Source organism: Rhinocladiella mackenziei (genome assembly GCF_000835555.1).
Source record: "Rhinocladiella mackenziei CBS 650.93 unplaced genomic scaffold supercont1.5, whole genome shotgun sequence".
NCBI classification, from domain to species: Eukaryota; Fungi; Ascomycota; class Eurotiomycetes; order Chaetothyriales; family Herpotrichiellaceae; genus Rhinocladiella; species Rhinocladiella mackenziei.
The window spans coordinates 978,384-992,452 of NW_013550600.1; the positions used below are offsets into that span (position 1 = coordinate 978,384).

Here is a 14,069-nt window from a genome sequence, read left to right on the forward strand (position 1 = left end):
CAGTAGATCCACGCTCTATTGGATGATATGTAGTCAAGACGAAAGTGGGACGGCCTCATATAAGGCTCGTTGGGTTGCTCATTAATGAAGGAAAATGGAACGTACTGAGGTATAATTTGCTTAATTACTGTGTGGTTTTCGTGTGAAGTGACCTTGCTTAAGAACTTTTACATTTGCTTCCCAACTACTTGACAATACACCGAAACGACGCCGTTCCTCAGACCGACGCTCATGGCCCCATACCTCGATGTCGTTCTTCAGATCATTCGTACTTTTGCGTGACATGACGTCTCCATTTTTACTTGCCCTATAAGTCCCCAGAACACCATCAATCGAAGTTCAGACTCAAGAGCTGAAGATTAAGCTTCAGCCTAAGCCTGACCGCCATTGACCCGAATAGTCTGGCCGCTGACCCATTTTGCACCCTCTCCGCACAAGAATACAATGGCGTCGGCCACCTCATCCGGCGTCCCGATGCGGTTGTTAGGGTTCAAGCTAGCAATCATTTTGAGGACTTGCTCGGACTTGCCCTCGTAGAAGAGCTCGGTGCCAGTGGGACCGGGTGCAATGGCATTGACGCTGATTCCTTTCCTGGATTGCAGGTCCTTGGACATAACGCGGACCATTTGTTCAATGGCACCCTTGGTCGCACAGTACAAAGTATATGGACCCGTGACGGTCGAGGCGTGTGCCTGTGTCGTGGAGATGAGAACGATGCTGCTGCTGCGCGCCATGTATGGTAGGGCCTTTTGGGCCAGGAAATAGGGACCTTTGACGTTCAGGTTGAAGGCGCGGTCGAAGTCGACTTCGGTCGTGGTCTCGACGTCGCGCATGAGGAGAATCCCTGCATTCGGGATCAGAATATCAATCTTGCCGTACTTGTCTACCGTGGTTTTAACCATGGTTTCGATCCCGCTGATGCTGCCGGCGTCGGCTTGCACGGCGTATGCGTTGTCAGGCCCGAGTTGGGCGACGAGTTTCTCAGCTGCTGCCGAGTCGCGGCTATAGTTGATGACGACTTTGGCGCCGAGTTTGACGAGCGCGGTGGCTGTGGAGGCACCAATGCCTTTGGAGGCGCCGGTCACGAGGGCGATTTTGCCGGAAAGAGGTGCAGAAGACATTGTTTTGGATATGGTGGTTTGTTGTTCTGTTTCGGTGGAAGTCGTGGTAGTTGAGCGGAAAAACAAGTCACGCTCAAGGCATGAACTCTTCCCATCTTATATAGTTATTCCGGTCTGTTCTGACCCGTGGAAGTAATAAAACATTCCAAGGGCTCAAGGCTAGTCGCCACGTCATGCAATCAACGAGCCGGAATTTCTTTGTGCCTAGCCATAGCATTAATCTGGGGGAAAGTCTCCGAACAGATAGTAGTCCAAAGCGTCGCACTGTAGAAAGGAATGGTTTGGTGGTGCCATTGGGTGTTCATGGGATGGAGATTAGCTGTCGGAAGGAGATGGGGAGAGATTTTTTTACGGCTCGAGGACGTGCAAAGGCCGACCAAGCTCTGCTGCCAAGAGAAAGATACTCCCTTGGGAAAGTTGAGAGTCCGTAAAGCCCGATAATTCCCTCTGCGAGGCCAGGAGTTCCATTGGATATAGTTTTCATTTGGCATGCTCCCATTGGCGGGACTTTGGCGATTCAGGCGCCATGGATGCCATGATTGCCCTGCGATTGGCTGCTCTCTCGGACTTTGCTGCTGAGGAGGCTGATACTTCCGCCCGTGTCGGACGACGAATTTTGGTCTTCCAACAGCTATATCACAGTCCTACGGAGCCTCGGGATGGGAACGCGTCGGGAAGGCTTAAGACCCGGTAGTAGACATCGAGCAGGGGATATAAATACCAAGGACGGAGTATTCATGTCGCATCTATAACGAAGGAGTGGTCACTGAAAGTTGTCGGTGAGACAATTCGTAACTTGATTAATCTGATCTCAAAGAGCACCACAATGGCCGCTCGGCCTCTTGTCAGTCTGGTGACGGGAGCTTCAAGTGGCTTTGGCGCGTTGACGGCGCGTGTACTGGCAAGATCCGGGCACCGGGTCTATGCTGGCTTTCTTCAATCCAACGACGACCAAACTTCGGTGTATAAAGACGCCGCGACATTCGCCAAAGACAACAATTGCCAGCTTCAAGGCATTGAGCTCAACGTGGTAAAAGATGATTCAATCAGGAGTGCGATTGACGAGATCATGGCCAATGAGGGACGGATTGACGTTGTGGTGCACAATGCAGGTAAGCAATTTGAGAATGTCGTCCGGCCGAAGCCTTCACGCCGGAACAATTCTTGGAGATGTACGAAGTCAACTGTCTCTCTTGCCAGCGCATCAATCGAGTTGCCTTGCCACATATGAGAAGGGCGGGCAGCGGTCTCTTGGTGTGGATATCATCGGGCAGTGCTCATGGACCAAGTTCACCATTTCTAGCACCATACTTTGCGGCCAAGGCAGCCCAAGATTCTCTTGCACAGACTTATGCACTCGAAATTTCCCGGTTCGGGATAGAAACATCCATTATTGTCCCTGGTGTGTTCACCAAAGGGACCAATCATTTTGCCACGGCCATGAAAGCAGCAGATACCGCCGTAGAGAAGGAGTACATGGAAGGCGTGTTGAAAGGATGGGATCAAATTAGCGCCGAGGGTCACGACAAGATCGTTTCCCCAGACGCTGATCCGGCCGCTGTGGCCGAAGCGGTCTGTCGAGTGGTCAGTACAGAGCATGGCAAACGTCCATTTCGAGTCCACGTGGAGTATGACGGAGGCGGGGCGGCGATTGTCAGTGGAGTGCGTGATTTGGTCAGAGAGACCTATTTGACCAAGCTAGGCCTGGCAGACCTGATGAAGGTCAAGGTTTTCATCTGAAAGTCCATCATGAACCCGAGATGGTGAGGGTGAAGCTTCTCGAGGCCGGCATCGACAGAATTGAGGTCGATGGATGCTCTTCTTACGCGATTAGTTGAATGATGGGGCCAGGATGGTTTTCGTTAATGTTCATGCCTCGGTTCATTATTCCAGTCGCTCTCATGAGATTGTTTGGGGTTCCTCATGGCCGTAAGACTGCAGGAATTGGACCGGTTTCGGAGTTTAGAAAATACCAATATCTGTATATCAGCGCTATCCCTCAAGCGTCATAGTGTTCCTGGGGCAGGCAGAACAGGAGACGATCAGACAACCGGGCCCAGATATAGTCTTTCATCTTCTCCCTTGAGACTTAGTTAGAATTTCAAGCTTGGGGAGATTTTTACCGAACTTAAAGCGACTTCGGCCATCTTCCGTCAATCGCGGCCGATATCACCCAACAGTCCAGACTCTTGTAGCCTCCCAGAACGGATCCATCCTGTGTTCGCTCGCTGAAATCTGACTAGACTCATGAATACCATAACTAAACTTGGACAATTTTGGGAACCGCCGCAGTCATATTTGCTCCAGGACTTGAAGGACAACCCGCCGTTCGGGCACGGAGGATACTCCTCGATTATACTGGACGAGTTCGCACCAATATTGATCGTGAGCCATTACCACTTGGTAGTCAGAAAACATCCCTTTATGTATCCGTCTGTGTTTGGGCGGTAAAAGAGCCATGGTTGGCACTTTCGTCAGCCAAACAGTGTGTTTTCTCGGGTTTATGTCAGCTCTGAACGGGAATAGTAATCAACACACCCCCCCAGAGGTTGAGCCAATTCCACCTGGCCGCCTTTAACCACTCCATGATTCCCCCTTTCCATTGGGCCATCCTCTTTGTTTTTTGGTTTTCTCGACCCGCCGAAATCTGGATCTATTTCGGTCATTAAAAGAGGGATCGAGCTGATAGCAAATATGGCACTGGTTCGACAGCGAGATCCAGTCGGAATTGAGGTCACCATGAAAGGGCATGCAGAGGCCCGCAATGTCAACGAGCTATGGGCGGGCCAGACCAACATCAAAGAGCGGCGCAAACTGCAGAACAGATCGAACAGACGGGCATATCGTATGCAATCGTTTCCTAGTCAGCTTCCTATCACCTGATCAATTGGGGCAGGAAAACGCCAGGCTCAGCAGAACCTCCTCCCACGGCAGGAAGTGGAAAAGGCTGGACAAGTACTTCAACCCTGCCAGCGGACGCGAGGACCCAAACTTCCGGGACTACATGTGTTCGCTCTCAAACCTCAACGCGACAGGGATTCACGATGCCCCATTTCTCTGAATTCTTTCGTGAAAGCCTCCGCGGCCACCGACCAAGTTCGCCGCGATTCCACACCTGATTCCGGCGGGCAAGACGCAACCCCGCTCAAGCTCGTTCAGTCCTGGCGTCGAAATTTTGAAGAAAGAGTGCTACAGGCTCGATTGGACCAGGTCGAGTTGATCAGCTGCTGTGGCCTTGATCCGGGCAGCACAGATTCGGACTCCGTGGTGTTGGAAGAATACCTCATCCGTGCATTGAACATTCGCTCCCGCTATCCCCTTCCAGCCGATCACCTCCTCAATCTGATGTATTATAATGTGTTCCGTGGTCTCAGCAGGAACATCCGATCGCTCAATCTGGAACTAAACCACATGGCATCGTCACACTATCCAAGCCCCTTCATAGCTGGACGAATCGACACATCCACCATGGCCCCTGACTTTCACCCCACGATCGTGCAACGGACCATACCTCATCATCCGTGCTTTGATATCTTTCCTGATTCGGTGCTTCGTGATAATGCCATTATGCAATGGGGGCTGACTTTTCCCGAATTCGAAGCACGATTGTGTATGATCTTGGCGGGCCGATATACCTGGCATGAGATTGACATTCCTTTGCGGCATGGCTGTGTGCTCTGGGGAGAACCGGACGCCGTGGAGAGCTGGGAGGTCACGGAGGGTTTTGCGAAAGATTGGCCTTTTTTAGTCGCTGGTGCCTTTCGATTAGAGGCTGCCACGAATCGGTGGAGGCGCCTTCGTGGAGAACCCCCGATCAGCTTTGCCTCAGGCTACTGAGATGATGAATGTCCACGGTGTCAGGGGGGTTCGCAGTAGACATTCTCCCCCAGCTTGTCGTGTCCTGAAAGAGAGTCAGTTCCAAGAGGTAGCGAGAGGCTGGCCGCCCTTTTCTATCCCGGGGGGGTGGGGGGATCTCTTCGTTCAGGCTGATGCTTCTCTTGCCATCATCCAATTCCAAAGCGTCATTCGCCGCATAAGGCATTGAAGCCTCTCAGTTTGCAGAGGGAAGATGTTGTCGAGTCACCACGGAAGGCCATGGTGCGTATCTCGACTTCACGGCTAGGATCAGTACAAATATGCTGTCGAGGGGTCTGGCTGTCTGTGCCATCAGTGAAGTTGGGGAAACATTCCATTGAGAATTGTCTACTATGAATTTCAGTGAATTTGGAAAAAAAGTTTGTAGATATGGCGAATTCTTCCACCAACCATTTCTCCTGCGCCATCATTCATAATTCAATCTCCCCCTCCGAGACAAATAGTCCTGTACAAGCACAAGCTTCCTTAATGGGAGAATATCACCTTGTATCAGACAATATCAAAGCACGTTCACTGGGGTGGTACGTTGCGATTGGTCCCTATGTCTCCTACTTGCTAATTATGTTCCCAGTTAGCTTTGGCAGGAAACATCCGGAGTGGTGTCGGTGCCTCACCGCCAAGGGGACGGAACGATAAGAGGATATATTACCGGCCTGCGACAGAGCTTAATTCAGGATTCATCTCATCGAATGGCAAGTTGGAATGCGGAGGGTCTTCTACAAATTGTTGTGTCAGTGACATTGCGAATAGACCAACAGGTTGGGTTTTGAGGAAAGCGTATGGAAAAAGTGGGTTGTTGGTTGCTGTCGAGAACTTTTGTGACCGGAAGGCTCTTTGTGCTCACTCCCATGGTAAAATTATCAGCGAGAAAGCTGGCTGCTTGAAAAGAAGCGTGTGCTGAAAGATTTCAATGGTGATGGATGTGACAAAGGAGTGATATCGGGTGAACCTCGGGGCAACCCTGCACAACAAGACATTCTGCCACCTGTCGTTCCTCTACAATGCCCTTCGACACATTTTGTACTGAACATACTGTAACACCTGCAGGTCACCTTCTTGGCTACATACCTAGGTATTATGGCATGCTTGCGTGTATAACATATCCTCGAATCAAGCATAGATTTTGACCTCCCCGTCGAACAGCCGGTCGTCATGTTGCCCTTTCTCGCTCCGTACCTTTCGAATCCACGCCAGTCCCTCTCCCAGATCCTCAATTTCGGCCTCGTGCTATCGACGGCTTTCATGCTATGGAAGTCTCTCTCGGTCATCGCAGACTCTCCGTCACCCATCGTCGTTGTGCTGAGTGGATCGATGGAACCGGCATTTCAGCGCGGTGATTTACTGTTTTTATGGAATCGAGACCAGACTGCGGAAGTGGGAGAGATTGTGGTGTACAACGTGAAAGGAAAAGACATTCCCATTGTACACCGCATCGTTCGGAGTCACGCGCCTGCCGTGGCTACAGAAGGGGACAAGAGGTATGTGCCTTTTTGGTACTGCTCAGAGAGATTCTTTCGAGCTCACTTGGATTTGTCGTGGCAGTGGAAAACTCTCGAAATCATCTCCGAAACTCCTCACGAAGGGTGACAATAACGTCGCCGACGATACGGAACTCTATGCACGCGGACAAAGCTACTTGGATAGAAAAGATGACATCGTGGGTAGTGTTCGCGGATATGTGCCGGCGGTGGGATATGTCACGATCATGCTCGGCGAACATCCATGGTTGAAAACAGTCATGTTAGGAATTATGGGTTTGATGGTCATACTGCAGAGAGAATGATAAATCGAAGACATGACCCCGTGGAGCGGGCGATGAATTAAAAAAAAAAAAAAAGAGCGAGATTTTTGACCGTGGCCTCGCTTGAAGGATGAAACAAACATTGCCTCTGCGTAGCAGCGGTATGCATTCTGACCCAAATATTGTCGCAATGCTCGGGTCCGAAATTGGCCAGGTGGCCTTGCCCCTGCTTTATTAGATGCCACGAGCAAAGTCGATCAGGACAATGGCTCTACCAGCGTATTGAGCATACGTGTACCGATAATGACCGATGCGGTGCGCCTTGGGAAACTCTGGCCCCCAAATTCTGCATTTAGAGTAGGACCACTAGGTCTTCATTGAAAGCAGATGCAGGATTGGTGCTGACGTGACGATTGGGACAAATAAAAATCGTAAGTTGGGTTATCATAGAGAATGAAAAAGGGAAGATACACACCACAGGCTGGCGGGGGCGATCCTGGAAGCTGATGGCCTCCAACCGACGACGATTGGACCCAGTCTACCAGGACCTAATAAAGAAGGCTGTCGGCGAGAAGTCATGCTCTGCAGTGGATCTTCGATCCAGAACCGGTGGCGCCCCGTGAAAAAGAGTGCTTGAACAAGCTCTATGAATGGACATTGAAACAGACCCTGTCTATTTGTCTTAATGCCCCGATTTGTCTTCTGCATGTCCTATGTGACTCTGGCCAATGCCTGCCTGAGCCGCGTTCCCGGCCGTTCGTTGGCGGCGCAAACTTCGTGCCAGTTCTGTCTGGGAAGTGGAAACTGGAAATCCAAAAAGTCCTACCGATCCTTATGAAGCTCCTGCATTTAGCTAGACACTTGGTGCTATTGGTTCAGGCTGGCGACTGGCGACGCCAGCTGAAAAAAGGTACTCGACCGGCTTGAAGAGCCTCCCCTGGACGTCTGGTTTCTCTGCTTTTACCTTTTCCTTCACACTCGCTGGATCCCAGATCATCAACACTAGCCAAAACTTTACCAAATCCTCGAGCCCGTTATTGCGCAACCAGTGGGCGCCTTACGAGGCCGAGTCAAGAGTCTAGCGCCAAAAAAGAGCCGAGCTGAACCAGGCGTGATTCATTGATCTAATTTCCTCAAAACTTGAACGACTCCAGCGGAATTTTGTGCTTATCGCTTGCGGCCCTTCTGTTCGCTCGTTCGTTTATTTGTTCGTTCGTTCCACATCATTGTCTTCTGACGTTTGGAACTTGGTTGTCGGAGTGGGAACATCAAACATCCATTATCCCGTTGTTGAACAGTCGGTCGTTGGACGATTTTCTGGCATCGGTGGATCCTGTTACCGTTCTTGTTGTATTCGTCGGATTCGGTGGTCCTTTTGCAGCCTGGAAAGGTCCGCCCCATAGGTCCACTTCTCCATTCTGTTTGACGGTGCTCAAGCATGTCCATGTCGAATTCTGCTTATTGTAGTTCCGTCATGGGCAGCAGGTGACACTCCGCCTCAATCGGATTTCGTACGATCGGACCAACCCAACTCTGGTTTCACCGTGTTCAAGCATGGACCACGATCAGAATTATTCCCTGCCACGGCCCTTGCCTAACGCCACGATTGGAGACAATGTTGGACTTCTGAATAGCAACGATCCTCCGGGAACGACGACGACGACGACGACTTCGACAATGGAATCCTCATCATACTATCGAGGTCGACATTCTCGGGGCAACTCCGGGGATGACAGCTATGAACTGATGGAACCTCCAACCCCGACCAAGGCCCGAAGACTGAGCTCGGGTCCCTCCAGCGCCTCATCGATGTTTCGACGATTAACCACCAAGATTTCGGGCACGTCACGATCCAATTTTCGTTCAACCAAGAGATCCCAAGGCAGACAATATGCGACTTTGGACGACAATGACGCCAATCTGGCCGCCCCGGTGGACATCTCGTCTCTGGAGGGCATGGGGTGGGAGCTGACCGATATGTCCAGCTCGGACACGGCGCGTCTCCAAGACGAGCAGACTGAATATGTTCGGCCACACCAAGGTAGTGGGAAACCCGATTTTCGGTCCTTCGTTGAAAAGCGTCGCTCGGTCGGCGAAGGCATGAGAGACATTGGTGTCCAACTCCGACGTGATCCCACCAAGGTTGCGAGAAGGCCATCGGACGAACCACGAAGTGCCCAAAGCACGGGAATCGATCGCACCAAGACGGTGCGAGAATTTGGCCGGAGTCTGGCCCAAGAGAAGAATATCATTGTGGAAGTCGAAGAGGCTATTGATTTGAGCTCTCTTGAAGGCGGCCAGACGGACCAGCGGCGCACTCAGACATTTGAATCTATGTCCATGCACCAGAGTATGATGCCGCAAGAGACCAAGAGCTATTACTTCCCAGAAGACCCAGACATACCGAACTGGAAGCCCTGGTCGATGAGCAGCGTTTACATCTTATCCCTGATGGCCCTTGCATTGGGCTTGGCAGGGTTTCAGGAGTATCTCTGCCAGTGGTCACAAAAGACGGTCCGACAAAAGAGTGGGATCCTGGCATTCAATCAAGTGGCTGATATATCGTTATGGGACTTTTTCGCATGGAAGTGTAAGTCCGAAGTGCTTTTTCACGTGGCGATCACCATACTAAATGGACTAGATCTTCCCACCATGATCACCATCGTCTACGCCGTCATGTTCTCCATCATGGACTTTGATATTCGTCGCCTTGAACCTTTCTATCAACTCTCACGGCCGCGTGGTGCGCGTGCCGCCGCCAGCCTCAATCTCGACCACTTGACCATGTTTCAATATTTTGTTCCTTTCAAGGCGTTTCGACTGAAGCAGTGGGCCGTCTTGTTCTCCACCACAGGGAACATCATCGCATCGATGGCGGCACCAGCACTCCAAAACCCCTCCATTGTCTTTGTCACCAATCCGAACCCCGAGTGCAACGATGACGGTTGCGGTGATTCGGACGAGAAACATTACTGGGTGCGAATCTCTCCCGTGTGGTCTCGATTACTTTCGGCCAGCTACGTTGTGGTGGCCATCATGCTGGTGATTTTGTTCATCCAACTGAGGCGAAAGTCCGGCTTGCTCAGTGATCCCAAGGGAATCGCGGGCATCGCGTCCATGGCCACCAAATCGCACATTCTTCAAGATTTTGCCGGACTTGATGAGGCCACCCGGGGCAAGATCCATAAACGCCTCCAGCATCGACGATTCGTGCTCTACAAATCTTCCATTTGGCAGGGTGAGTGGAGTGCGACGAATGAGCCTATCCAGGAGAGTGAAAGAAAGCTCACCAGTCCGCATCCGATCATGCTTCGGCTTGAGGCGGGCATCCCCTTCCTCCTTTTCATGGTTTTCTGTCTTGCAGCCGTACCCATCATCACCTTGACACCGGCCCGGGTCATTCCCAACGTGGCTCCGTGGCTCCCGATACTTTTTGCCACATTGTTGAAATTATTATTCAGCACATTTGAAGCAGATGTACGGCTGATGGAGCCTTTTTATCAACTCTCCAAGGGCAATGCCACGCCACAGAACAGTTTGACACTGGATTATCAATCGACGGTTTATGGATGGATGCCATTCAAGGCCCTGTGGAACAGACACTTCATTGTGGCGCTGGTGGGATTCTCGTCCGTGACCTTGGATATTTTGACCGTGACGGTGAGTTCGTTCTCCGTCAACTCGGGCGATTTCATCAAGACAAGGTCGAGACCAGAAGAGCGGTCCAACGGCGATGAAACCTTTGTGTCTTTTTGGGCGTCTTTCGTTCTGTCCGTGGTCATTCTGGTGTTTGTGATTTTGACCACGTCTTTGGTATATCTTCGACGACGGCACCCGTTCCTCCCGCGAGAACCATCGACCATCGCCGCCGTGTTGGCATTCATTTACGCGAGCAACATGCTCACCGACTTCGTCGACACAGAAAGATTGAACAACAAGCAGATGGAGACTAGACTCAAGACGATTGGCAAACGGTACGGATTGGGATGGTTCAAAGGACGAGACGGACAGATCCATTGTGCGATCGATGAAGAACCGATGAGGAGTAAATATGTGCATGGGAAACCGTATACGATGGCGCAGGCTGGACCGCTTCAGCCTCACGAGACTTTTTATTCTGTATAGAGCAACCTACAGCGTTACGAGAAGGAATTGGAAGAAAGCCAAAATGGGTCTGCGGCGGCTCCGGTTTTGATGTAAAGAGAATTGACGAGATATTGATTGGATTTATGATACGGAATGTATAGGTGTTGAGCATTGGATATAACTTTGGAAGCCATATAATGAAAGAAATACCATGAGGATTGCCACCACCACCATCACCATCCAGATACAAAGGTACAAGATACCTGGAGGCCTATCCAGTGTACCGATAGTACCATGTACCTTGTCCCTCTGGATCAAGCTGAGGATGTCAAGAATCCTTGGTCCAAGCTGCCGTCATCAAAGTCCGACACTAGAGTTGGTGGAGATGAAGACGGATCAAGTTACGCAACCCTCAAAACTTTATCAATGATAGACGACGGCATACGATGGGCAGAAGACAGTTAGATTCACCTCTTTGACGAGTACATCAAGATGGAGCATTGGTAGTGGGGATGAGGCTTCCCAAAGGACAATGACGTCGTCGCCAAAAATACAGATTAATTGCTCTACAGTTCTACAGTTCTGTCTGGATTGGAATTCTCTTCTCTGTGTCTGTCTTTTCGAACTGATGATTGCTATTCCCTCCTTGTCCAAACCATTTCCTCCTCTTATATTCTTTCCTCTCCACCAAAATGCCTATGCCGGGTTATGTCTTCCGCGATGGCGGCACCACTCCTCCTCCAGAAGAGAATACAGACTCTGAATTTCGCAAACGAATTACTCAGGCTACGATACCAATCACAGCCACTTCCAAAACTCCCCCGGGCCAAAACACTTCTACCGGCCATCAACTAGCTACTGGGGAACATGACATCCTGGGTGCCGCTCAGAAGGCCGGTATGGAGGACCGAATCACTCATCAAGGGTGGCAAGCCAACGCTGTGGATGTAGATACGTTGGTGGATGGGCTGCCGAATGAAGAGTTGTGGATTTGGATCAGAAGATTCAACAAGGCAAGTTCACGACTCCAATCCGGCGTTGGCTGGGACACACGCTTACCACATTGCCAGCAAATATACCATGTCAAGGCCATCCCTGAAACTCCTCTTGGAGGCCTCGACCTTTACATGGTCGAAGATGATGATTTCTCTCCAGACAGGCTTCGTTCCAACGTTGAACGACTGTACATGACAGTCATTGTCGGGTTGATTGGATTGGGAAAACATATTGCAAGATTGAGGTCGTGGCGCGAACCTCGTCGAACTGCTGCTTTTGCCGCCGTATACTTCCTGGCCTGGATCTTCAACGTGATCACTCCCGCTTCGTTGACCACGATCATTGTCCTCGTCACTGTCCCTCAATCTCGAGATATTCTTTTTCCTCCGGCACCTCCGGCCGGGGTCCTGGGCAGCCATGACAATGTCGCTGGAGCGCCCGAGAAATACCCAGGCGAAGCAGTTGAGCAAGACGCCAGTAATTGGGTGTCACGCATCGCCTCAGTGGCAAGCAGGATCCTGGACAGTTCTATGCCTGATCCTCCCAAAATCGCAACGACCGCCGCGGATGCTTCTTCATCGGTTGCTCAAGGAGTAATCCTAGAGGAGGACCATGACCAGGCCAAGCAACCCATGGAAGATGCCATCTGGAGACAGATGCGTCCTGCAATGCACGTCATTGGCGACATATCGGATATGTGGGAAAGACTTGCAAACGCTTTGTCACCTACTCCACCTTTCTCCTCCACCAAACGTCTTCAACTCGGTGCCGCTCTCGTTCCCCTGTTTCTCTGGTCTCTCGTCACCAAGCCGCCATGGGTCATGAAGGGTTCAACCTTTTTCGCTGGATTTGTTTTCTTCTCAGACCCGTTGATGCGCCGAGGCATCGAGTGGTTGAATAGGAATATCCCCGACTGGCCTAAATACCTGGAGATGCGCAATACACTTCTTAAAGGAGTTCCGACAAATGCTCAGCTTACCATTACCTTGTTACGAATTGGTGAAGCAAATCGTACTCCTTTACCACCTCCTGACGAGCTGGCGGACATAGACAAAGAAACCATCACTGTTAATAGACTTGACGCCTCTCATTCGGAGGTTGAAGATGTCATTACCGTGGATAAGCCCAGCGGCACAGATGGCACAGAAGGTGACGAGCCCCAGAAAATGAAGAAGGGCGGATTCGGGGCCAAGGTCTTGTCTGCTTTCAAACATACAACAGCTGGAGCAGTGGAACCTGAATTGGCCACTGATTCGACTCGAGCCACAATGGGATCACATCCTGCCCAAAAGAAGTGGGGTGGACTTCCTCCCAAGGCGGAACAGAAAGCCAATGCGGTGGAGGGACTAGTGGAATTCCAAGGTCGACGCAACGGTCGCAAGGCTGCAATGTACGTGGACAGTTCAGTGTCTCCGGCCAGTGGCAACAAGCCTGCATCACCTTGTGTGTATTTCACTACACATCTTGACGGAAATGAGATCGTTGAAAGCGTGCCGCGCCATCCGGACTGGGCAGTGTCGATTGCAGATTTGACAGAGGTGAAGAAAATTGGTGGGCTGGGATGGAAAGGGAAAATTCTGGCCGGACGGGCCACAAACCGAGAGGTCGAGGAGAGTATTGAGCTTATCACCGGGGATGGGAAGAGGTACCGTACCATGACACTCGAGGGGAGAGACACATTATTCAATCGCATCATATCGATGGGTCAGCAGGTGTGGGGGGGTTATTAACCGGATATCTTTTCGACTTCGCTGTTATAAGACAACATGTACCAGTATCTTGGATGAGTACACAATTTCAATTTATGGAACCCCTTTTGACGCCAGTTTCTCCTCGTCTGATCGACGCTGGATTTCCCTTTTGAAACATGGTCGATCTCGTTCCTTTTCTCCGACTGGATCGCTTGACCATCAAACTTTAGCCAAGCCACCGAAATACCATCGTCGTTGGCGCTGTTTGCGAAGAGATGTGCTTCTCTTTTGGCTCTCCTTTTCCTTTATCTCGACCCCGGTTCAATATCTCGACTCGACAACGGACAATCATCAATTACTCCGGAGACTTCGAGACTTATCATCAAAAATGTCCCAAATAGGCTTCTTGCTGATCACGGTGGGTCCCGTTCTATCCTCAGCTTTTGCTTGTTATCTTCCCCCCGGTCTATCGTCCAATATACATGTTGATTGATACCCTCGTGGTCTGCATGGCGACGGTGTACGTACACAGCGATGGCGTACAAGGCCTCCATTGAT

At 50.9% G+C, this 14,069-nt stretch overlaps 6 protein-coding genes across 6 annotated transcripts; 5 read left to right on the forward strand and 1 right to left on the reverse strand.

Annotated features, from left to right (window-relative positions):
- Positions 1-371: 371 nt before the first annotated feature.
- Positions 372-1,121, reverse strand: Z518_06828 (uncharacterized protein; the record flags this gene model as incomplete). The annotated part of the gene is made up of 1 exon (XM_013414958.1): positions 372-1,121. The coding sequence occupies one exon, from the start codon at positions 1,119-1,121 to the stop codon at positions 372-374; it is 750 nt and encodes a 249-aa protein (XP_013270412.1).
- An 826-nt stretch (positions 1,122-1,947) lies between these two features.
- Z518_06829 (uncharacterized protein) lies at positions 1,948-2,861 on the forward strand (the record flags this gene model as incomplete). The annotated part of the gene is made up of 2 exons (XM_013414959.1): positions 1,948-2,233; positions 2,425-2,861. 2 exons carry the CDS (start codon positions 1,948-1,950, stop codon positions 2,859-2,861), a joined length of 723 nt encoding a protein of 240 aa, XP_013270413.1.
- A 954-nt stretch (positions 2,862-3,815) lies between these two features.
- Z518_06830 (uncharacterized protein) lies at positions 3,816-4,958 on the forward strand (the record flags this gene model as incomplete). The annotated part of the gene is made up of 2 exons (XM_013414960.1): positions 3,816-3,966; positions 4,018-4,958. 2 exons carry the CDS (start codon positions 3,816-3,818, stop codon positions 4,956-4,958), a joined length of 1,092 nt encoding a protein of 363 aa, XP_013270414.1.
- Positions 4,959-6,149: 1,191 nt separating this feature from the next.
- On the forward strand, positions 6,150-6,780 carry Z518_06831 (signal peptidase complex catalytic subunit sec11; the record flags this gene model as incomplete). The annotated part of the gene is made up of 2 exons (XM_013414961.1): positions 6,150-6,475; positions 6,540-6,780. 2 exons carry the CDS (start codon positions 6,150-6,152, stop codon positions 6,778-6,780), a joined length of 567 nt encoding a protein of 188 aa, XP_013270415.1.
- Positions 6,781-8,292: 1,512 nt separating this feature from the next.
- Z518_06832 (uncharacterized protein) lies at positions 8,293-10,863 on the forward strand (the record flags this gene model as incomplete). Its single annotated transcript, XM_013414962.1, has 2 exons — positions 8,293-9,328; positions 9,380-10,863. The coding sequence occupies 2 exons, from the start codon at positions 8,293-8,295 to the stop codon at positions 10,861-10,863; spliced, it is 2,520 nt and encodes an 839-aa protein (XP_013270416.1).
- Positions 10,864-11,516: 653 nt separating this feature from the next.
- Z518_06833 (uncharacterized protein) lies at positions 11,517-13,550 on the forward strand (the record flags this gene model as incomplete). The annotated part of the gene is made up of 1 exon (XM_013414963.1): positions 11,517-13,550. The coding sequence occupies one exon, from the start codon at positions 11,517-11,519 to the stop codon at positions 13,548-13,550; it is 2,034 nt and encodes a 677-aa protein (XP_013270417.1).
- Between the last annotated feature and the right edge of the window lie 519 nt (positions 13,551-14,069).